The sequence below is a fragment of the Phoxinus phoxinus genome, assembly GCF_949152265.1.
Source record: "Phoxinus phoxinus genome assembly, chromosome: 15".
Taxonomy (NCBI): domain Eukaryota; kingdom Metazoa; phylum Chordata; class Actinopteri; order Cypriniformes; family Leuciscidae; genus Phoxinus; species Phoxinus phoxinus.
This window is the reverse complement of record NC_136890.1, coordinates 18,479,407-18,502,367: the sequence shown is the minus strand read 5'-3', so window position 1 is coordinate 18,502,367 and position 22,961 is coordinate 18,479,407. Positions and strand designations below refer to the sequence as shown.

At 37.9% G+C, this 22,961-nt stretch overlaps 1 protein-coding gene across 2 annotated transcripts in view; it reads right to left on the bottom strand.

The window, feature by feature from the left end:
• aopep (aminopeptidase O (putative)) overlaps positions 1–22,961 on the bottom strand; it is an 88,271-nt gene that overhangs the window by 47,682 nt on the left and 17,628 nt on the right. For both annotated transcript variants that reach the window (XM_079637233.1, XM_079637234.1), the window contains 6 exons: positions 20,381–20,570; positions 18,747–18,853; positions 10,736–10,838; positions 10,544–10,651; positions 9,333–9,376; positions 4,833–4,893 (listed from right to left, as the gene is read on the bottom strand). In XM_079637233.1, coding sequence (XP_079493359.1) covers positions 4,833–4,893; positions 9,333–9,376; positions 10,544–10,651; positions 10,736–10,838; positions 18,747–18,853; positions 20,381–20,570 — 613 coding nt within the window. The remainder of the gene's footprint in view (positions 1–4,832; positions 4,894–9,332; positions 9,377–10,543; positions 10,652–10,735; positions 10,839–18,746; positions 18,854–20,380; positions 20,571–22,961) is intronic.

Genomic DNA, 22,961 nt, shown 5'->3' with positions numbered 1-22,961 from the left:
GCGAGCTCTGCGACCAGGAGCACGAGTATCAAACCGAGGACAAAATCCCCTTATTAAGTTGAAACGGAGGAGTTCTCCTCTAAAGATCCGTGCTTGCGTCTCCTGCGAGATCTTCCGCACGCTCGCTCTGCACTTAACCTTATTAAAGCTCGCACCGACGGCGCACTGAATACCTTCCCTCACTGACAGAGGGAGGAAAGAGAAAGGAGGGGAGCGAGTGAGAAAAGGAGGAGGCAGAGAGATGAGGTGTGCGTGGGGGGGAGCAGACGGCAGTAAAAGGTCTGTGAGCGGAGCTTCATTGTAATCAACAGTGTTCACTCCCTGTGCAGTCAGAGGAGGGGCCGTATGTCTCTCTCTCTCCGTCACACACGCAAGCACGCACGCACACACACTTCTCTCGGGGGCCACTGCTCTCAGGAGGACTGTCTCTTTAAAACTGATGGGCCGTGTGTGCGTAGAGGTGTGTAAACACAAAGGTAGGTATAGAAGGATCTCACAGACAGGCTGACACGGCCTCTCACAGGTAATAAGAAACATGTGGGAGATAAGAGGAGAAAAACAGATCCATATCAATTACAAAAAGTCAAGTGATGGTAAAAGTTATTAGTACCTTCATATACCATGGTATTTCAAAGGTAGTTCAAAAAATATCGCAGTATTTTTTTTTAACACAGGCATTTTTACATCTTTGGAAGAAAAGGTGCAGTGTTGTGGGTGGTCGCCAAGGCGTTGCTATGTGACTGAGTGGTTGCTAGGGGGTTATTTACTCGCTCAGATTAAAAAGAGCCCATATCCTTCAAGCCTTGTTCAGACAGGCAGTAAAAAGCTGATTTATCTGATTACAATCTGACTTATGGCAAGGGTTAAAACCAGGGTTATTTTAGTTTTAGCTTAATTTATTTTTCAGTTTGTCCAGTCAGATTATTTTTGCCGTTTGTTTTTACTCTGTGAAGGTTAGGTTTATTTTTTAAGTGTATATTATTTTTGTATTTTTCTGCATAGTAATACGTATGTTAAAAAATATATAATTTTAGTTTATCAAGTTATATTACTTTATTTCAGTTAACAATAAAATCTTAAAAATAATCAATGACTTATTCAATCTATGAACTAAAGTTTATTCAATCACAAAGTTTGAATGTCCCTGTTTCCGTTCATTTATTTTCAAAATCTGAAGCAAATGATCCATTATCCATTTCATTATGGCTATTAAAGTCATGCACAAAGAACACAAATTAAACCATTTTTATATTATACAAAACTCAATCAGTCGAAACCTGTGTTGAACATTGCGTCCCGCCGTCACAGCTGATTAGGACAAAAACTCTGATTAACATATAAAATGTTGTGTCCCATCTGGTTAGGACACGGCCTAACTATAAACAGTCAACCAACAAAAAAGAAAAAGAAAAGTCTGGTCCCTAAATATGGCTTGGGTTCCTATTTAAATGCAAGTCTATACATTTTTTCTGTCCATTTTATTTTTCCAAAATTGTTAAGTCTTAGAAAAAGTAGCACATCTCTCCTCAAGTGTCTTTATGTGCGTGCATGACTTTACTAGCCACTTTAAGAGTTAAAGAGACGTATTTTTGCTACCCCAGGGAAGAGAGAAAGTCTGCGATATGTGTGCATGTCTATGTATGTGTGTTTGTTTTTGTGACTTGTGTGCACTTTCGGGAAGGGAGAGTGGGCAGAGCAGAATTTGACTCTCGGGCTGCAAACAGCCATTGTTAACTTGGATACCACACATAGCAGTTTTACGGCCCAGATTGCCTGGTTCGTTCCCGGCACAGCCAGGCCTTTGTGCGCCTGCAAGACACTGCAATCAGCCCCCTCTCACAGCCAAACTCGTAAAGTACACGCAAACACACACTCGCAAACTCCCATCTCACGCATGCTGACAGTACATACGGTAAATGTAGTATTTCTGTATTAGTACGTCTGTATGAACTCCAAAAACCGGCCTGCTCAAAACTAAATTGGTGTTGAACAGTTAACAGTGGGATGCTGCCCTTGTGTTGGCGGCACAAAAGCGACAGCTGCTTTTTACGATGACAGACGTGCTAACTGCTCTCACAGCTCTCCGTCTGAACTTGAGATGGATTTTTTATACTGTATTATCTGTCAAATGATCTGATCCTTCACATATACCTGGTTTTAACATGCTTTATATAATTCATTGGTGAACAAACCAATCGTTCATCAAAAACAATCTTTTAGGTTACGCACATGCTATAAAGGCTGAAGGTCGTCGCCCTCCCCCCCTGCGCTTATTGTTTTCGTTCGTGTTTATGCACACTTTACACAGCTAAAAGCAGACTACGCATGTCAATTACAAGATCTTCTTCCAATCCTCACCGACTGTAATTATGATCCTAAATCGCTTATTTTGAGTAAAATTTGGTACACAAGTTTTGATTCTTGACAGCATGTCTACAAATAACACGAAGGAATGGCTTGCTGACATTTTTACACTGCAAAAATATGGATAGCACTTGGAGACATGGGATTTCATTAGCTGTGGTTTAATGCTACTCACTCGCTAGTGAGTTTGTTAATACTCTTAGACACGATTTTACCTCAAACAGATCTTTGTCTTTTTTATGCAAAAGAGGAAGCTGCCCACCACAAGATTGTGTGCTCTAGTAGCATACAAGCTCACTCAAACAGTGAGAAGTGGACAAAAAATACACACTCAAACACACACACACACACACACACACACACACACACAAGGCAGTGAGCTTGACATTGGAGTGAATGCCACCTACTGCTGCGTCCCAAATCCTAGTGAGCTGCTTAGAGCCATGTACATTAAGGCAATAGTACCAATGTACAGATGGCAACAAAAGGTAGGACACTTATACACTCTTAAAGTGACAGCAAAATAATTTACTCACCCTCATGTCATTCCAAACATGTATGAGTTTCATTCTTCTGTAGAACACAAATGAAGATACTTAGAAAAAAGTTCTTATTCAATGAAAGCCAATGGGGTCCAATGCTGTTTTGAAGTCATGCAGGTTTGGAACAACATGAGTGCACTATCCCTCTAAGATACCTTGTTTTTAAGAAATCCTAAAGCAGAATTGCATGTATCCTTCATGGAGAAAGCAAAACCAAAATCTATTGCGACAAGCTCAGTGAAAAAACATAAATACAAGATGGTGGAGAAAGCAGGGGATTTATAAATTCTTAAAACGTTTCATTCAGCACTCAAAAATATTCATAAAATAGATCAGCATATTTGAAAAGTGATTATTCTTCCCAATAATTGTATGTGCTATGTATTTTTAGAGCATTGCCCTCTTAGCTTAGCAACATGCTAGCATCATATTCTACTGAAATCCATTTCAAGTCAAGTGTCTTGTCCATTGTCCAAGTGTCCATTTCAAGTCAAGTGTCTACTGTACTTGTGAGTTTCAATATTATAAGGTTCCATGACATTTAGGATGCTGCCTTAGAAGACAGTCCTATATAGGCAAAATGGTGCATGCATAGGTTTTTGAACAGAGCTCTAGTTCTCTAAAATCAGCTTAAATTTGCCACTGTGAATTCTAATGTCCTGAACCACAGCTATTTCCATACAGTCGCACCCAAGCTAATGATCTGAAAGCTGCTTTGCTTTTCTCTACAAAAGGTAAATGTCAGGATTGGGATTTGGTAGGCTGCTCTGAGCGTATCCTTTCAGCAGCAACCCACAGCGAGTGGAGTCAAGGGAGGTCATGAGATTCAGATTGTCCCAGCCTTAAACCCACCTCAAAATGCAGATATAGCAACTTATTATGCTCGCTCAAATGTTTGCCATCTTAAAAATAGCACAATGAAAAAGAGAGCTCCGTTCCCATCTCATCCCTCCCTTTTGTATGTGTGTATGTGTGTGTGTGTGTGTGTGTGTGTGTGTGTGTGTGTGTGTGTGTGTATGTGGCTGTGATTGTTTATTGTGGGGATCGACTATTTCCTGCCTTTATTTATTTAGAGGAACGTTCAAGAAGAACATGTTTTTAAAGTCAAAGTAACAGCTTCAAACGGGGGGAAAAACAAGGATTTTATCCAAAAGTGAAACTGTTCCCGTGCTGATTTTGGCATCCATGTGTCATTAGATCCAATGGCGGCGTCAATGAAAATGGCAACGCATGTCAGTCTGGTTGGCCAATGAGGGTAAATCGAGCACAAAACTAAGACAAACTGTGCAGGAAGGGAGAGAGATTAACGTTTGAATGCATTTCTTTGAGACATAGACTCAAAGGATGGATGAACGGAAAGGCTTTTGTGGTCTTCTCTGGTTGTTATAAAACACACAAAAAAAACATAAAAAAGATTTTCCAATCTTCATTCAAAAAGAGTAGATTCCACACATGCAGCCTACACAGAACTAGCTGGAAATATGTTATCTTCAGTGTGGAAGTGAATCACCTCACAAACTGTAAAAGAATGACTAAATTCTATAATAAACAGTGGCCAAAGCTGAAAGAAAAAGACAGATTTATGGCTTCATATTAGTCATCAATTGTTTAAGAGCTTGTGGCAGCCCAGTTTAGAAATGCTTGAGAGGTTAAATTGATCTTAAAGCAAGAGGGAAGCTGCTTCATTCATGCCATGTGTCAGTCCTGGAGAGATATATGCACGCGCTCTATGTTCTATTGCTCAAGAGGAAATGGATTAAAAACGGTTTTACATTCTGGGTGACAGGCATGAGAGGTAGCACCAATACATCTTTTACATGTTGTGTAACAAGCCTGCTTTTATTCCTTTTGCATAATCATAGAGTATATAATCTGGCTTGAATTACCAAACATCTCAAAATAGATCTTGGCTTTTTTTCTTCTTACCTCTGGCATTTCAGGTGTATCTAACCAGTCTGAAAAGATGGTTTCAAGTCTGATGCCCCGACTGAAAGAGAAAAGGGATACATTCAGTAATTGTTGGAGGAGATCGAGTACTTCGGCTTTGCTTTCATGTGCTTTAAAATCATGTGAATGCTTTAAATGAAAAGCATTCTTAACAGCAAGTCTACATGCAATGTGCGCGACTACCTGGGTTTTGACTAGTTCCGATTAGATTAGATTTGGCTCTCTTTCAATTCATGAGTTTGGCATTTGAATTGAATTGGCCACATGCGACAGGAGGTTGAATTGAAATGACAGGAAGAGGAATGACAGGAAGAGGAATGACTTAAGTTAAAGGTACAATATGCACAATTTTCTGCCGCTAGAGGGCGCTACATTCCAAACAACAACAACAGCGTAGCTTGATGACGATGTGAAGGAGCGTGAATGATGGGAACTGTCGTTTTTAACTCCACCGTGGATGTAAATCAGTCAGACAGGAATCGAAAAATCATGTTCATGGATGAGGTAAAGTTCTATTTTTATAAATGTTGCGTTTAATGACATGCTTTTATTTCATTAAAATGAATTAACCGCAAGAAAAGTAAGATTTCATACTAAATTGGTTATCGTAGATGTTACTGTATTTGTCGAATTCATTGTTGTGATAACGCTGCGCACTTTTACATGTTCTAAACAATTGTTGTAAAAGTACATTCGAACATACCCACATCATCTGCCAAAAGACTGATTAATCTTTATGTATAACACATGCTGTATTTATTTGCATGGCTATAAACACCAGACGACGTGATAAACAATGTCAATAAACTAAACACAAACCTAAAGCAATAATACTTTCCTTACATAAACATAACTATTACCGAATGCTACATTTGGAATATGTAAAATTGACCCGTACGTTTATGGGACTTGTCTTTGTCGACAGAACCAGCTGCAATCGGTAAAGAATAATTGTGTTCCATAACGACTGCACGAAACAAGCTAACGTTTGTTGCTTGATAGACGCTACAACTACAACTTCCGCAATACAGTAGTCCATGACTCTGCGTAGTACGAGCGGAAACCGAGGGTAACGCGGATATGACGCCATTGACTGGCGACTCCCTGCTCACATGCCTTGGTTAAAATCGCAATTTTCTCACGATTTAAAAATAGTTGGAAACATTTAGGATATTGTAAGTAATCAACTTAACAAAATATATAACACTGGCCTTGTGATTATGGGATATTTTAATGCAAAAATCGTACATATTGTACCTTTAATCGCAGTTCAAGACAGTTTGCAACAAAACACAAATAATTGAACTTTTTGAATGAATAATTCACTATTGATTATTCTCTTATTTTTTCCCTGAATAAAAAGGGAATAATTAGATGTATTTCCCTAAACAATGTTCAATACTAACAATTGTCATTAAATACTTTTTTTTTTTTTATCCCATACAATGCCACAAAATGTCCAGATGACTTTTTTTCTCCAAAAAAACAAATGTATATCAATTAGTATATATAATATAGAGTAAATGTATAGCATTCTGGGAAATAAAGTGTTCCTCCACTATGACCTACATTTATTAGAATTTTTATTCCATTTTAATTTGACTTCAAATTCCAAACTGAATTTGGAATTTTCTGAAACTGGAACTGAATTGGGATTTTTAATTCAGCTCTGTATAGATTTGCTTTTCTTCTTTCCCCTCAAAGTATTTTTTTCTTTGGCAGTAATTGAAGCCATTCACCACTTACTCCAAATCAATCTTGTTAATGTGCAAGAGCGCAGACACACACATGCACACGCACAAACACAAAGCACATATAATCAACTAAATGGACTGTCTCAGACAGGAACAGTGTGTCTCCAACACTTGAGGCCCTTTGACACAACAGTTGAGCACATTAAGGTGATGACAAATGAAAAGGATGGAAATTTCCATCCCAGCATTGAAGAGGGAAAAGCCCTCGGTGTCAGAGCAAATCACTAAGCTCACCGGACTGTGATTACTAAATAACAGCGCTGTCGTGCCACAGCATGTCGTTGCAGAATAAAAGCAAGGCTCATTCTACAAGCAAATATTCAAATGCATGCTGAGATTCATTTGATGAAGCATGAATGATAATTAAAAGAACCTGTGAAGTACACTTAATAGTGCATGTAAACACTGTTCTGGTATGATTAGTCATGCTGTTATACACAGTGCCTTGCAAAAGTATTCAAACCCATTACATTTTTTCCGCATTTTGTTATGTTGCCGTCTTATGTTAAACTACTTTAAATTACTTTTTTTTCCTACATCAATCTACACTCCATACACCTTAATGACAAAGCAAAAAAGTTTTTATTAAGGATCTTCTCATAAACTCTTATGAAAACGGTTCATAGTATAATAAGCATAGATAATTTGTGATATGCAAAGATAGTCATTCAGGTGGGTCAGATCAATATAACTATAACTACCACTGCCTCATTTGATAACAATAAGCATATTGATTAAAAATACTACAGTTACTATACTAAATAGTATATTATAGTAGTGTAATTATAGTAAAATCATGGTAAATTTCTGAATGAACCTTAAAAAGCATCCTGAACTAGCACTATAAACACAATACCAATGCAATAGTCGCATCCATGAAGGTTTTGTGGATAGCTGCCAGCATGTTGCTATGTTTGTGTTTGGTTGCTAGGGTGTTTTTGGTGGTTGCTAGGTGGTTCTTTACTGGCCTGAGTGAAATGAGCCCACTCACCTTAAGCCTATACCCTATTCTGGTAGGTACAGTACATATGGCTCAGGTGACTCTCTAAATGTACAGTATGTCTAAAAGGGATCCATTGTCCATTTTTTCAAAAATTCCTTGTCAAACAAGGAATGCTAATTTGCTGAGAAAATGAATAGTAACAAAAAAAGGGGGACAAGTAAAGCACAGATATCTGAAGTGAGTGAGTCAGGCAAACATTAACAGAAGCTGTCGTGGATTTCCTTAACTGGGGGGGTGGTGTAGGAGGAACGGTTTGCCATGGAAGCATTGATTTGTCTTTGATCTGACACAAGGAGGCCCATCTGTGATTGTTTCACCACATCAGTCTGCCGTTCCAGCGTTGTGCCGCCATGAATGTTTACACTTCTGAGCAGCAGACACAAATATTGAACGCCCTTACCTTTCAGTTTAATGTAATTTAATCAATCACCAGCCAGTGGCTAGGCCTTAATGAGCAAATGGAGACTACATGAAACCGAAAGAGAGACAAATGAAACAGAAGAGGAGAAATGAAGAGAGATTAAGATCGCAGGTAGTAAAGAAAAGGAAGAGAGCTGATTGTTTTACAATTTGCCAAGATACCAACATAGCGGTAGTCAAAACCAATACTAGTTACATTTCATAATGCCACTGAACAAAACTGCTTTATTTAAAGCACAGAACTTCTAAATTTAAAACAGTTAAATAGTAAATTGAAATTTTTTTTTTATTTATTATAATATTATAACAACTTAAAAATAAAAACGGTATTACTGTACACATACAGTATTAAAATAAACATTATTTAAACAAGATTTAAACAAGTAAAGAATGAATTAGGAGCAGTGATTTATTTATTTATTGTTGTTTGACTAATATTCACATTGGTCCCACTTAATATTAAGTGGTCTTAAGTACTATGTACTTATATATAAAAAATAAGTAAAATGTACTTATTGTGTTCATGATGTATTGTAAAACACTTGTGCTGCTATTGAGGTAGGGTGGTAGGGTAAGGTTTAGGACAGGTGTGGTGGTATGGGTTGGTTTAAGGTTGGGTTAAGATGTAAGGGAAGGGTCAACAGTGTAATTACATATATTAATAACAGCTGTAAATACAAGCAGGTATTTTCAAAATATGAGTACAATGTAAAAACATAAGTCCATTGTATCAAATTATTAATTTCAATGTAAGTACATAGTACCTATAGCCACTTAATATAAAGTGGGACCAAAGACATAACTCACTATATAAATAACTCACTAAAGATGTGCATTTTGTGTTTTCTGCTAGCGTAGCAGTGAATATCCAGTTGAAGCATGAAGCAGCTACTGTATAGGACTCAACATTTCTATAATTCACCATGAAAAAGACCCTATCAGAACTCCTCAAGACTTCCCACTGGCCAAAAAGCATAACAATATTATGAAGGGCAAAGAAGCCTCTTCATATTTCTTCGGTATAATACGTTTTTGGGCAGTTTTAATGACAACATTATGTCAACATGAAAATGATGAAACAGTGAAAAAGGAAAATAAATATTGATGATACGACGGGTGAGTTTGGGCAAGAGAACCAGTGGAAAAATCATTTGAGGTAGAGCTGGAAAAGAAAGATTCCTGCAGGGTCTGGTTTAAATACCTACAGTGAAAGTTCCCCACACTAATAATAATGGCAGAAGAGCTGAGGAGTTCATGGAGTATGTGTTTTTGAAAGCCAATGTTGATACCATTTCATCATACCTGCTCATTGCTGGAAATGTGTCCAGGAGCATCTGCAGGAAATCCTACAAGAGACCGACTACAGTATCAATGTAAAGCAGTGTGTGTGTGAATATCAAAGCTTCAAGCAGAGCGTACAGTGTTTAAAAATACTGAAATGTCTTGATGTATTTCTCCACTAGTCTACTACCAAGGTCCAAAATTAACTTTGTCACACCTGCCAATCGAGCACAACAGTCGACCTCCGGTAGCAAAATAAAAATCCCATTAATTTTCTCCATAGGGAAATTGATTTTTAACGATAACTTACTTGAAGTCTCCCTACACTCTCAAACGACTTCATATATTTTATGTTCATTGCAAAATCTGCATATTATATACAAATATTTGTTTATATATACATATTCAACATCTTTAAATCAAGTTTTATTTTCATTCATCATTTTATTTCGATTATCATTCACAGTGCTTCATAGGATTATAGTTCTTTCTCTCGTTAAAGCTGTAAAGTACACACTCTTGTACCCATTGAGAAAACAGTAAGCTCTTTGTATCTCTCTATGAAACAGCACCTGCCACAAAATTATGTAGACGATTTGTGATCATATTTTCATTATGGTGGCATAATATGAGGAATACTTCATACTGTATAAGTGTTGCCACATGGGGGGACCATCAAAATAAAGTGCTACCCAAGCTTCCGGTGATAAATTGTCCACAACAAGCTCATAGAAGAATGCAAGCTGTGCCAGTAAATTACATCCAGGTATTTTTATCCACATTTTGAAATATGACTAGATGAAAATAAGACATGAATAAAAATTACATTAAAAAAAATGTATATAATCACATGAGGTGTATCAATATTGTAAACAGTAAGACAATGTAAAAACTTTATCTCCTAGATCAAAACAGCTTCACCTCTATAAGTAATTTCACTGACAAATTTGCTTAGAGAGGAAATTATTATTATTTAGCCGTTCCTAATAGTTACTAGCCAAATAGCTATTAACTCTTTTCTATATTTACCAGAAGCAATTTTAAATCTCATTTGGTGCATTGTGCGTGTTCCTTTTGAACCCTGGATGCAGAAATGCGTCAAATCAAGTCAACAATTCCACCTTTAGGGGAACCGGTGCATACTTCCTCTGATACAAGCTGATGGAGGTTAAAAGCTACATTTGCGTCCAGGCTAAAAATTAATACACCGCTCCCGTCCAGGTCACACTCACCTGAGACAGAATGAGCTGCCCGTGGAATTTTCCAACAAACACTTTGAAGAAGTGCAGGAACTTCTCTTCACCAACGTGATCAGCCAGAAACTTCAAGAGGAAGTAGCCCTGAGAAAGAAAGAGAGAGAGAGCAACTCTACACAACCCAGAGGATGTTCCAGAGGGGTCTGCACTTTGAGCTATCAGACGTACCTTCAGATAGTGCACCTGCATGAAGGGTTTTTCTGGGTTGAGGGCATGTTTCACTAGTGACGCACCAGACTCGCTCACTTCCCCTGTGTTCTCTTTATTGGGCCTGTGAACAAATAAATATGCAAACACACAAACACCACATGAATCAGACTGTGGTCTGTAGAGCCGGCATTTCAAAGAAACAGTCGGAGACCCCAAGACCCGCCCCCCTTAGTTACTGTCGCTATGTCCGACAAGCTACGCCGCTCTCACGCCACACCATGTTCTCACGCAGTGAAAAATACATCGCGAAGCAGAGAGGAGACTGACAACACACTGACAGACGGGACAGACCAGGATACTTTTCGGTTACTTTTGTAATTAAACATATTAAACAAAGTCTCACCTTTTAAATTTGGTGATTTTTAAAAATAAATTTAAACAATGAATACCATTTTGTGGCTCTTTAATGTGTCGTGACAGATCGCTGTAGAGCCTCAGTTAAAGCTGCTCGTGAACCAATCATCTCTTCCTTCTAGTTCATTTATAGCATCAAATAAACATTAATGAACATAAGAAGGAATGTTGTTTTAACCGCGGAAAGGCGTCAGTACACTCCGTTTCTCAAGTTCAAATCCTTCCATGTTAATCTACTAACTCTCCTGACTGCTTTGTCGGACAAAATGGCAGATCGCGAAGTATGATTGGTCAGATCACCTGTCAATCAAGCTCCCTGCGAAGGGTCAAATAGCCTACTTTATTATTATTACTTTATTACTTTGTTATATTTAACAATGTTAACTCATATTTCACTCTTAATTGTCTATAAACACATTATATCTACCGCTATCCACGCATTAAGTGAAAGTGACATGTGAAGGCCAAGTATGGAAACCCATACTCAGAATTTGTCCAAGTTAGCGAACTCACATTAGGTGTGGTGAGTAGTGAACACACACACACTGCAAACAGCAAAAACATTTTTTTGTTGTGGCGCCCGGGGAGTGATTGGGGGTTAAGTGCTTTGGTCAAGGGCACCTCAATCAACCTTCGGGTTACCAGTCTGACTCTAACCATTACGTTAGAGATAATGATAGGCTTGAGAGCAAAGAAATAAAAATGAGAGAACAGGGATTAGATAAGTAATATAATATGAACATAGGAATAGGCTACATCATGAGAAAATATTTTACACTTGCATCCGATTTTGACATTTAGAACTTTCTGGTGATGGAGTGCTCCTAAAGCTCTGACAAGTTTATCCAGCCATCTCATAATGTCGTGTTCGATTGACATCTGGGCAAGTGCGGACAGTCTTTCTTGCACCATGGTGGAGTGCAGGAATAATTTATCGCAGGTGCAAGATATAAATATAGAAAAATGAAATGATGGAAGAAAAAATTAAATGAAACTAAAACTGCCAGTAGGTGGCGGCAAATCGTTGTCTTAACGAGCGAGTCGTTCAATCATTCAGTCAAACAATCTGTTCAAAACGGCTGATTCATTCAGGGTCAAAGCAAGTGACTGCGTCCAAAAGCTTGTCGCCTCACTGCAATCAGGCAATGCCTTTGCAGGCAGTGTTTGCGCATGGAGGTATATCACAAAAATTATTTCGGACGGACAGACTTCCGAGGCAACATAACGGTTTAATGATCTACAACAAAATAGAGCAAGCTTTGGTGGTAACTAAGCAAATATTGAATTGCTACAATAGCAATTTATGGCTAGAAATAACATTGAAAGTGGAAAAAGCTGGTAATAAACGTACATTTACACAACTCTCAAATGCCATATCTAGTATCAAGCGCAGCGTTAGTTCTGGCAGGTCACGTAAGTCAAGCTCGCATCAGCTGATCCACATCTACCTATAGGAATACGACGCCTATCACCGTAAACATATATAAGCTCCTTCAGTATTATCAGCAGCTATCGCGTTTCTCAGGAGAGAATTACCCTCCTCCATCCCCAGCTCCTCCTCTTGCAGTAAGGATTTGGCATTTTGATTCCCCTTGAATCAGAATAAATTCTCGAATTATGTTGTACTTTAAAATCTTGAATTAAATATATTTGCATACATTCATGTTGGTTCTGTTCTGCGTGGTTTATATCCATGCACCCAGATAGGCTGCATGGATGCGCAGGGAGTTCTTGCCCAGAATGGAACCATACCACCAATCCAAACTGTATGCTAATTGCCAATCATATTTGACGATAGTGGTCCTGACAGAAATATATTTTTAGCTCTTCACTGTTGTATAATTTTAGTAAGCTTCAAATTTGCAATAGTGCCGATGTTCCGGAAAACAGTACTCTATATCCTGAATTATAAATGTATAAATATAGGCTATTATAAATAGAAAAAACAAGAACTCATTCAGCAATTTTTTTTGCCCTATATATCTTGACATTTTTGCACCAGGCCCCGATCATTTCCAACCATGGTGTGTGCGAATCGTTTCAAGTGAACGGGTGAAACATAGCAAAGGCCACTACTGGTGATCTCTTTAAAGCAAAGTGCTGCATCTACAGCACTCTGGATGGGAATATACTTACATCAGCATACATTAAGACCTCTTAACAGTTTACTAAGTGTATAAACAATTGCATTCATGAAACCATTACATCCCAGATAGCTTTTCTTTCTATAGCACCATAGATAACAGTAATGCTGCGTTTTATGGGTCTTTGTTACATAAGTGCACATTAAGATTACTGTATGATTCAAGTCACGAGACAGGTGCATTTTTTTTATTTATTTTTACAAAGATGCATTGAATTGAATATATATTAAGTAATATAATTTGAGCAAGAAGCAATGACTCTTAGCTGCATCCGATATGCCTACCAGTTTTGCCTACTAAACAGTGGTATGTCCAAATTCAAATAACAGTATAGGTGAAAAGCACCTGGATGACCACAGGAGAAGGGATGTAAATAGCAGTGAAGCAAAGCTTGTCAATAGTAGGTCACATGGTAATGACAACATGATGAATGTTGTACAGTCTAGGCTACATTCATATTACACTCATTCATACTATATAGAACACACTTTTTAGCAGCAGCAAAGTAAGTATTAATTTAAAGAGAGTATGCAATCATCATGAATGAATCAATGTTTTGAACAATTCGGTTGAATGAATGATTCAATGACTTGCTCGTAAGGACAGTTGCACTAAATCCCAACCACTAATGCTCAGACAGTCTGTCTGGAGCATGCAAACACAGACAAGCCAAACAAATCTAAGAAGCAATTAATCATAACAGGAACTACCAAATTTTGATATTAGATATTTAGACACTCACTGACATTTAAAGCATCAGACAGGCTGCATTCTCACAATTCAGACCGAGTGTTTCCTTCCTTGTGGCCAAAGGTACTGTAGATTGCAAGAGACAAACAGAGCTTTGAGTGTTGGCCATCTCTGCGTTTAATGACGACCTCGGTTAAAAACTATTGATCTTCCTCAGGAGATTAACTGGTCTTGCCAATAAAAGGCTCTTGTAAAGATTTGGTCGATACTCAGGCGCCGCTAACACAGACAACAGCATTTATTCGTACTTTCTTCTTGCAGACAAATGGGCGTGTAGCTATATGCGTGCAGTGTTTTTCTAGCCATCATAACCTGCTTTTGTTTGTTTCTTTGTGTCACAGATTTGATCCTGATAAACTGCAGTATGATTGATCACGCTCTAATGCCTTATCTCTGTGAGCATGTGCAAAAATTCCACAGAGAAAGTAAAGCAAGATCTGGTAAGAGGGACAGATGCTTTCCCATAAATGGAGATCTAGCCTATGGAGGTGGAAAAAACAGTTGTTCACTAATACTTTTAACCAGGGAAGCTTATTTAGGAAAAACTGTAAAATAACTAGATCTTGACATTTCCTGAAGAAAATAACAGTGGTGTTTGCCTGTGCAAAACTAGCCACTTTGATGAGTGTTCTGGTTGCACCTTCCATGTCTCTATATTCTGGTCCATCGTGTCCCTCCTCCAATGAACTGTACAGGAACTGTGCTATTATCCACCACTCAAAATGATGAATGTAATACATATAATAAATAAATTAATAATAATATAATTTACTCCTTTTTATTGTCTGCCAGTCAAAATAACTCATTCAATACATTATCAATTAATAAGAATGACAATTATAATTATTATTAACCAGCTGATCATTTACATAAAACAACAACAATCTGTGAGTTCATGTCAAGCTTCAGATCCTCTTCAGGATCCTGTTACAGGTCTAAAGGAGTCAAAATGGCTTCAGCTACCTTCTAGCTGTATTTGGGACACTCACTTGTGCTTGTACATTATTGATGCTTACATTTGGTTCCCCTCCAAAAATAAAGAGCAATGTCTCCCTCCTTTCCTTTCTCTCTCTCTCTCTCTCTCTCTCTCTCTCTCTCTCTGTATGGGAGGGAGTGATAAGGGTGAGCTCCTTTAAAAGGGATGTATTATTCCTCCTAGTCACAGGCTTTTACATGTGTTTGTGGAAGTGCCCACAGCTGTCCAATGAAAAGGGTGACGGGTATTTATCAAACACAATGGGCAGCCTTCCTTTCCAGACGGATGCAAAGATGGACCAACAAATAAACAGATATTCTCGAGTGTCAAAATCAATGAGAATGACTGGCGTCTCCCTTATGTCCACTCTTTTTGGCTGAGGTCTTTTTGCGCAGTTGAGGAAATGTTTTTTTGTCAGTACAACTACAGTCATGGTGAAATAAGGTTTAGTTGTAAAATATGGTAAAAAATGGTTGAACGCAAGCACAGTTTGTAGTCTAAAGCAGAAACAGCAATGTATCGGCTATAACTTTTACTTTTGACATTTGTTTCTTGGTAATCTATGTAAGGAGGGCAACAATTTAAGAAGCCATATTATTCTTGAGTCTTGATTTAGTTTTTTGGGGGGTCATTAAAATATATTTTCATGCTTGAACACATTATTTTGCACATAGTTGTTGCAGCTCCTCTCTACCCAGTCTGTCAGTAACACTCTGTATAGTTCCGGTCTCAATGAAGCCCCTCCTTTCGAAAAGCGCAATGTGCTCTGATTGGTCGGCTGGACCAGTGTGTTGATTGGTCAACCATTTTGAGCGCGTTTCAAATTACAACTCCTTTACCATAACCGCAAGTTTCCAACACACTACTAATGCAACTCAACTATGCCTCATCCCTTTTCTTTCTTTTTTTTTTTTTTGCGTATGCCTTGGGTATGAATTATTTAAATGAGGGATATTGTGAAAGATACGTTCCCTGAAGAAAATTAAAGACTACAATAGAGGCGGTTCAGAGAGTTCAGAAACAGTACTTACTGAAATAGAGAATAAGTCTTCGGAGTAAACTTTGTCCTTTGTATCTTTGCAGAGCTTTTTCCATGCTCAACATTACACACTAAAGAAAGTTTAAAATGTAAAAAGCATAATGGGTTCTTATTAAGGCCTGTTCACACCTAAAGAGCCAGAACTGGCTCTCTTGTACTCTTATATTTGGCGTTGTATGATAAACACTATAGTGAATACAAAAATCTTAATGGCTGTTTGAAAACCTGTAAATAACGTTGTTTAGCTGAAAGTTCTGTATGTATTTAAACTTTTCCATAAGCGCCATCTACTGTCAGAGAGTGAATTTGCATTTTCATTCAGCCCATCTGCCGTTTTTTCCAGGTTTGTCTGAACAGACAAATCGCATACCACACATTTTTTTATTATTGTGAACAGACCTTTATAGCAGAATCGTAATTCAAACAAGTACTGAACCGCAGCTGATACATGCCAGTGATTGGACAGACATGATTTTGAACAGACAAGTGATAATGAGAAAATTAACATTTTAATGTTTTTTTTTTAACAAACATTAAAATATTTTTGTTAGTGTGAACAGGCCTTTAGGCCAGAAACATACTTCAAACAAGTACTGAAACGCAGCCAGGAGCGATTGGACAGCACACATACAGTACAGTACTTGCTTACGGTTATGAATTGCGTTCTGCCACATTTTGCAATGCAACTACGTGCAAAGCTGACCTTGCGTGGCTGGAAGCTAATAATTGAATGCAAGTACACCCACTGTCCAAGCATTCGCGGTTGCATACACATACTTGCTGAAACTTTCTGGCCTTACATTTACACTTATGTACTTGGCAGATTCTTTTATCCAAAGTGATTTACACTGCAATCAAGGTATACATTTGATCAGTTCTTGTAGTTCATGAGAATTGAAACCGTGACCTTGCAAGTGCTATGCTCTACTGTTTGATCTTTGAAAATGCCCTAGATTTGAATGACATGTTTTCATTGTCATAGTATTACTTACCGAATAGTTTACATGACATTTCTATGTTTTATTCACAATACAGGCATTCTTCCAGACTGTCTGAACATTTTATCCCTGAGATTATAGTGGGTGTGGGCCCCTCAAAGCGAAGGAAGGGCCAAACACATGCTGTCAGGTGGATCCTCAAAACCTGCTGGTATTGTGACAGCTGAATTCCTGACTAGCTCTATCGCTCTATCTCACACACACACTCGCAGTTTCTCATTCTTAAAAGTTAAGCCAAGGTAATCTACTCCTACCACAAACCTACATAAAACCTTGTGATACTGTGCTCTTCTTAAGAGAACATTACATTTCATCTCATATCAAATAATCCTCATGCAATGACATGCTCGAAATTATTCTGTGCAGTTGAAATGTCATATCTTTTTTAAGCTCTCGTTAAAATCTTGATTACCATGAGACAGATTAAAGGTTGGGTAGGTAAGAATTTTCTAAAGAACTTTTTTTCAAATTGGCTTAAACTGTCTTTATATACCAATACATAATTAAAATGTAAGTACTTTGAAAAAGAGAGTATAAAAATTGAGTGACTATAGTGTATTTAATCTTCAAAAAACACAGCTCATTAATTCCTACCGGGACGAAACAAGTGATTGGCTTGCGCGACTGTCACTCTCCGTCGCCATGACTACCGCCGCTATTACTGGCTCTGCCCACGTGCGTGCAGTCGCGCACCAGTTTTTAGGTGGGACTGAATGGAATTAATGAGCTGTGTTTATTGAAGATTAAATACACTAGAGTCACTCAGTTTTTTATACTCTCTATTTCAGAGTACTTGCATTTTAATTATGTATTGGTATATAAAGACAGTTTAAACAAATTTGAATAAAAGTTTTTTTTAGACAATTCTGACCTACCCTACCTTTAATTGGGGCAATATTACTATATAGTTAGATTTGATGACATTTGACATCAACAAAAAGCTGCTAATTAATTAAATATGTATATACGCAGCATCATTCATAGTGAGGTTCAGCACTGTGATCAAAGAGGATCGATTGAATCACAGTAAATGCTGCTTTATCTCTGCAGCGCTGTGACAAAATTAATTATCCCAAGTTTGTCACAAAGCAACACGTGCCACAATTCTTTCCAAACTTGTAATGAGAAGCATTTACAAACCTGTCGTTCAACAAATTTTAAAAAAATTAAATTAATGATGTTTTACTTTAAACCCACTTCATAACGTCAGTCGAGTATTTGAAATATCTTCCTTTTGTGGTCTGACTTAGCTTCATATCACAGAATGAGACAGAAATTATATTATTTTATAATATTCTATACAGTGATCAATTCTATCGATTAGCATCTCATTATAAATATACTTTATTGTACATGAGTTGATTTCCGGCCGAAGAGAGAACCCTGACCCGACGCATGACGTATTGACAAACCCGGAAGTCTAAAATTAGGATTTTTAAAGAGAAATGTCAGAGGAGCTTGAGTTTGTTGCCTAGCCCTATTTTATTACAAATACTACTTTAAGCCTACTTTGTAACTGAGAAACATGTTAGTTCCAAAACTTCTCTTAAAAATGTACTTGTTCTATCGTGGCCTTTTGTATGTGCAGAAGATGGATAAGCCCTTACATGAGGAGTGTTGCGAGTATATGCACTTAGAGATTGAAAGTTAGAGAAGGAGGAAAGCAAAGCAAAGAGAGAGAGACAGAGATAGACATGGTCAATCATACCTGAGGACCTGCAGCTCTACTTCAGAGTTCTGTAACTCATCGCTCAGTCTCCTCCAGCGTAGCAGAGCTTTTAACTGTCTCTGCTCCTCAGCCTCTCTACAACCCAACTGGGGAAGGCAAAAAAAGTGAACAAAACAAAGCAAACAACTGCAAATTAAGTGAGTCTAAACACAAAAGTTTCATTTTAAAGGTGAAGTGTGTCATTTCTGCACCACTAGCGTCATCAAATGGAACTAACAATTGTTTACAGGGAAAAGATGTCCTCAAATTCTCCCCCAAAAGGCAATTGGTCAAACAGATAGCCCCGCCTCTAACTCTCGGCATTGGTTAAGCCAGCACCTCTGTTGTCAGGCTGTTCAGGATGCTTAAAAAAAAAAAAAATGTTTTGATGGCACCAAAAAGGCCCAGAGTTATTACTCTTCAGGGAAATCAATCTATGAATGACCTGCTGATAGCAGTCTGGATATTGAACCAGGATAAGAGAAAGTAATTTAAAGGGGTGGTTGGTTATGATTTCACTGTTCCAACTTTAGTTAGTGTGAAATGTTGCTGTTTGAGCATAAGCAACGTCTGCAAAGTTACAATGCTCAAAGTTCAAAGCAAAGGGACATATTTTCTTTTAAAGAAATTACTTTTTAAGAACTACAACAAACGGCTGGTAGGGACTACACGACATTCCTCCCGGGTTAGTGACATCACAAACATTTACATAAACCCTGCCCCCGGGAACGCGATTTATAGATTGTCATGACAGAATATGCTAATCAATGACTAGAAGATAACTACACATAAGCTACATCAATTCATCAACTAACCATTCAGAAATGTCCTGTTGCATTCTACATGTTGTCAATTCTTCTTGAGTCTCTACATCATTGTCTGACCGTTTGAACATAAAAGGCTAAAAGTTTTTTAAATTTTCAGTGCATGTCTGTGTGAGGTAAAAGGACACAAGCTGTTGAAACTCTGCCCCCTGTACTGGGAGCAGCAGCTCATTTTCCATTTAAAGGGACAGACACAAAAAACGGTCACCCTCAAAAAGTGAAAATTTTAACATGTTATATAAAAATATCTGTGGGGTATTTTGAGCTAAAACTTCAGATAAACACTTTGCGGACATCAAAGAGTTATTTTACATCTTGTAAAAAGGGTATTATACGACCCCTTTAAAACATCAACAAAATTACACACTTCAGCTTTAAATGCAGCTTGTTGAAACTTAAGACATATTGGAAACATTCCATTAGCACAACAATAGTTTTCAATTCAGAACTGGTAAACACAGATTATAAATACATTCTGAATGAAGTGAAGTATTGTGTTGATGCGGCGCACAATCACACTTCACAAGCTTGAGTTTGTGTCTCATTATTAGCTATCTCTGTCATTACAGGAAGTGAAGTCTTCCAGTTAATGCAGAAAATTCCATTTAATTTTAAACTCATTTTACACTCTGACCAGTCAGCAAGTGCTCTAATAGGTGTGTAATGAATTTTGGTAAGCATGCTGCATTGAAGATTCTTTCTTTTCTTTTTTTTAGCTTTACTGTTTGAGAGGTGAAGGGGGGGGGGGGGGGGATGAGAACTTAGATTGGCAGCACATAAGCGTTCAAAGATTCAACTTTATTCTGATACCTTCTGAACGTGGTTCCAGAACGCATCCTCTAAATAAGTGGCAAAACCCTCGCTGATCCATTCTTCCGTCCAATCCCGTGCTCCAATGGCCAGCCCGAACCAGGAATGGGCGATTTCATGGCACAATCTTGCCCCACAGAGGTTCCTCTCACCCGCTAGCACGCTTTGAGACAGGAACATGATATGTGGACTAGAAACAAGAGAAATCAAGAGAAAGATTTATTTGACCATTTAAAAGGGGAAGAAACTTAAAAAAGCAGACTAGGATTAGACGCCATGGCTGTACTGTAATTGGTCTACAAACAAATCATTGGTTATAATGTTACTGCGGGTGCTGAGAGCACAGAGCTCTGACTTCAGCTCTGATCTAGTTATAACATGTTATAAAACTCAGCCACCCTGAAAGAACATCAAAGTGTGGGATTTTCTCTGCCGTAGACATACTGTCGTTAAGGAGGTGGAGCTCTCAGCCAAAATGAGGCCTGTTTGCTGCCAGTGGATTTTGAGAGTAGCCACCCGTGCCGCACCCTTCACCAAACAATCCGGGTGCATTTGCTAATAGCAGCAAATTACAAGACGTATAACTGTCATCAGATGTTACTGGGAAAAGTTCCACAGTGAAATGTGCTGAACGACAACAGCGTAAGCTGGAAAAAATGTCAACTGTAAGATAAGGCTCTTTCAATTGTGCAAGAAAAAACACAACCTCACGATTCCGACTGCACATAAAACCAAATGAAATATAGTATTGTTTGCCTCCTCACCCAAAATTACCTCTAGTGACCTTTTCAACCAGATAGCCTTGTGTTTCGTACAGCAAATGGGCTGTTATCAAGACCATGTTCCAAACAAAGTTCCTATGAGTCAGGAAAAACAAACCCGTTTCTTTTGTGTCCTAAGGCTTTGGTTTGGCCACATAATGGTTTTCAAATGTGACACATACTGTCGTAGATAGCCGCAAGCGCTTTTCTTCCCCTCACAAAATGAACCTGATAAAATAATCTGAGGTGTTTTATGTATGCCTTTTTACCTTTTCAGCCAGACGTTCACCTTGCCAAGGTCTGGAGAGAGTTTTTTTTCCTTCCCTACTGTTGCTTTCTTTACACAATGACCACAGCGACAAGCAGGAAATCAATAAAAAAGGTTGGCCTTGACTCTTGAGTTGAAGGTGGCAGGTGTGCCTTTCATTCACACTGTTATGGTTCCCAGAAGTCATCGATATGTTATTTTAGCGGGATTCTGTGTGCCCAAAGAGTTCTCTAAAGTAGAGCTGAGGGACTTTGAAAAAAGCCCAGTTTCTGGATATAGCTGACAGAAAATGTCCAACACTGTTAAATAGAAGTGGTAAACAACAGAAGCTTGTTCTTTAAAGGTGGACACTGGTCAAATGCCAGGAAAAGGGATTTCTTTAGTAGATTTTTTTTTTTTAGTAGATTTTAGTAGACCTTCTTTTTTAGATGCGAAGCACCAGAGTCTGTTCACTGACTGACCGTCTGATGCATAATTCTCAAAAACTGGAAAGTAGTTTCCCAATATAGAAATTTCAAACCCGATTGGTAAAAGGTTGACACAACAACTTATTAAATAATCACTGGATTTGCCTAAAATAAGACAGACAGACAGACAGACAGACAGATAGACCATCCAAGTAAATGATCATCCAAAACTGAACTACACAGGTTCTTTTTTTACTGATGCCACACAAGCAAACACATGCAAGTCAATAAACCAAACATTTCTGTACTCTGATATATATCTGTACTCAAATATTTAAAAATCACGGATTTTCATCAGAGAACAGAATATCCCCATATGCCCTGTAATTACCAGAGGAAACACTGGAAGTGGAATGTAATGGTTCAGATTTCAAACATGGCAAAATCATCATCATACTCTCAACATGGAATGTCAGAGTTATGGAGGAAAACCTGGTGGGAATAAACCATTCCCCATCTACAATAAGCCAAATTGTGTTTATTTGTACCCTACCTAATTACATTTTCTTTTTCCAGTAAAAATATTTAAACATACAAGATAATGAGATAAAGCTACTTGAGAAGCAAAATTGCTTAAAGGGACAGTTCACAGATAAATTGAAGTTTGTCATCATTTACTCACCCTCACGTGACCAAACCTGCAGGACTTTTTTCTTCTGTGAACACACAAAACAATATTGGACCCCATTGGCTTTCATTGTAAGGACAAAAACAAACAAACAAAAACAGAAGAAAAAGAAGAAAAGTACTTTAGTCTAAAAAATTATGCCAGTCTGTTTTTTGTGAAGTCATACTAAATGACCTAGACGCTCATCTTCATTTAGTACAATACAATACTTTTTTTAAAGTTGAATAAAACAAAGATAATTGGCATTCGTTTAACAAGAAAAATTTCAGTCTTTATCCTACTTGAGACAGCAAAACCGACTGTTGCTCAATTATAACTGCATATTGTAACTCTAAAAAGCTGAAAAGGTAAGAAGAACACTTTTAAACCACATCATATAGTGATAGAAAAGCACTAAAGGGCACCAGCCTCCAACAAATGGGTAGTTATGCCCCTGAATTCAGATCATTAACCACTA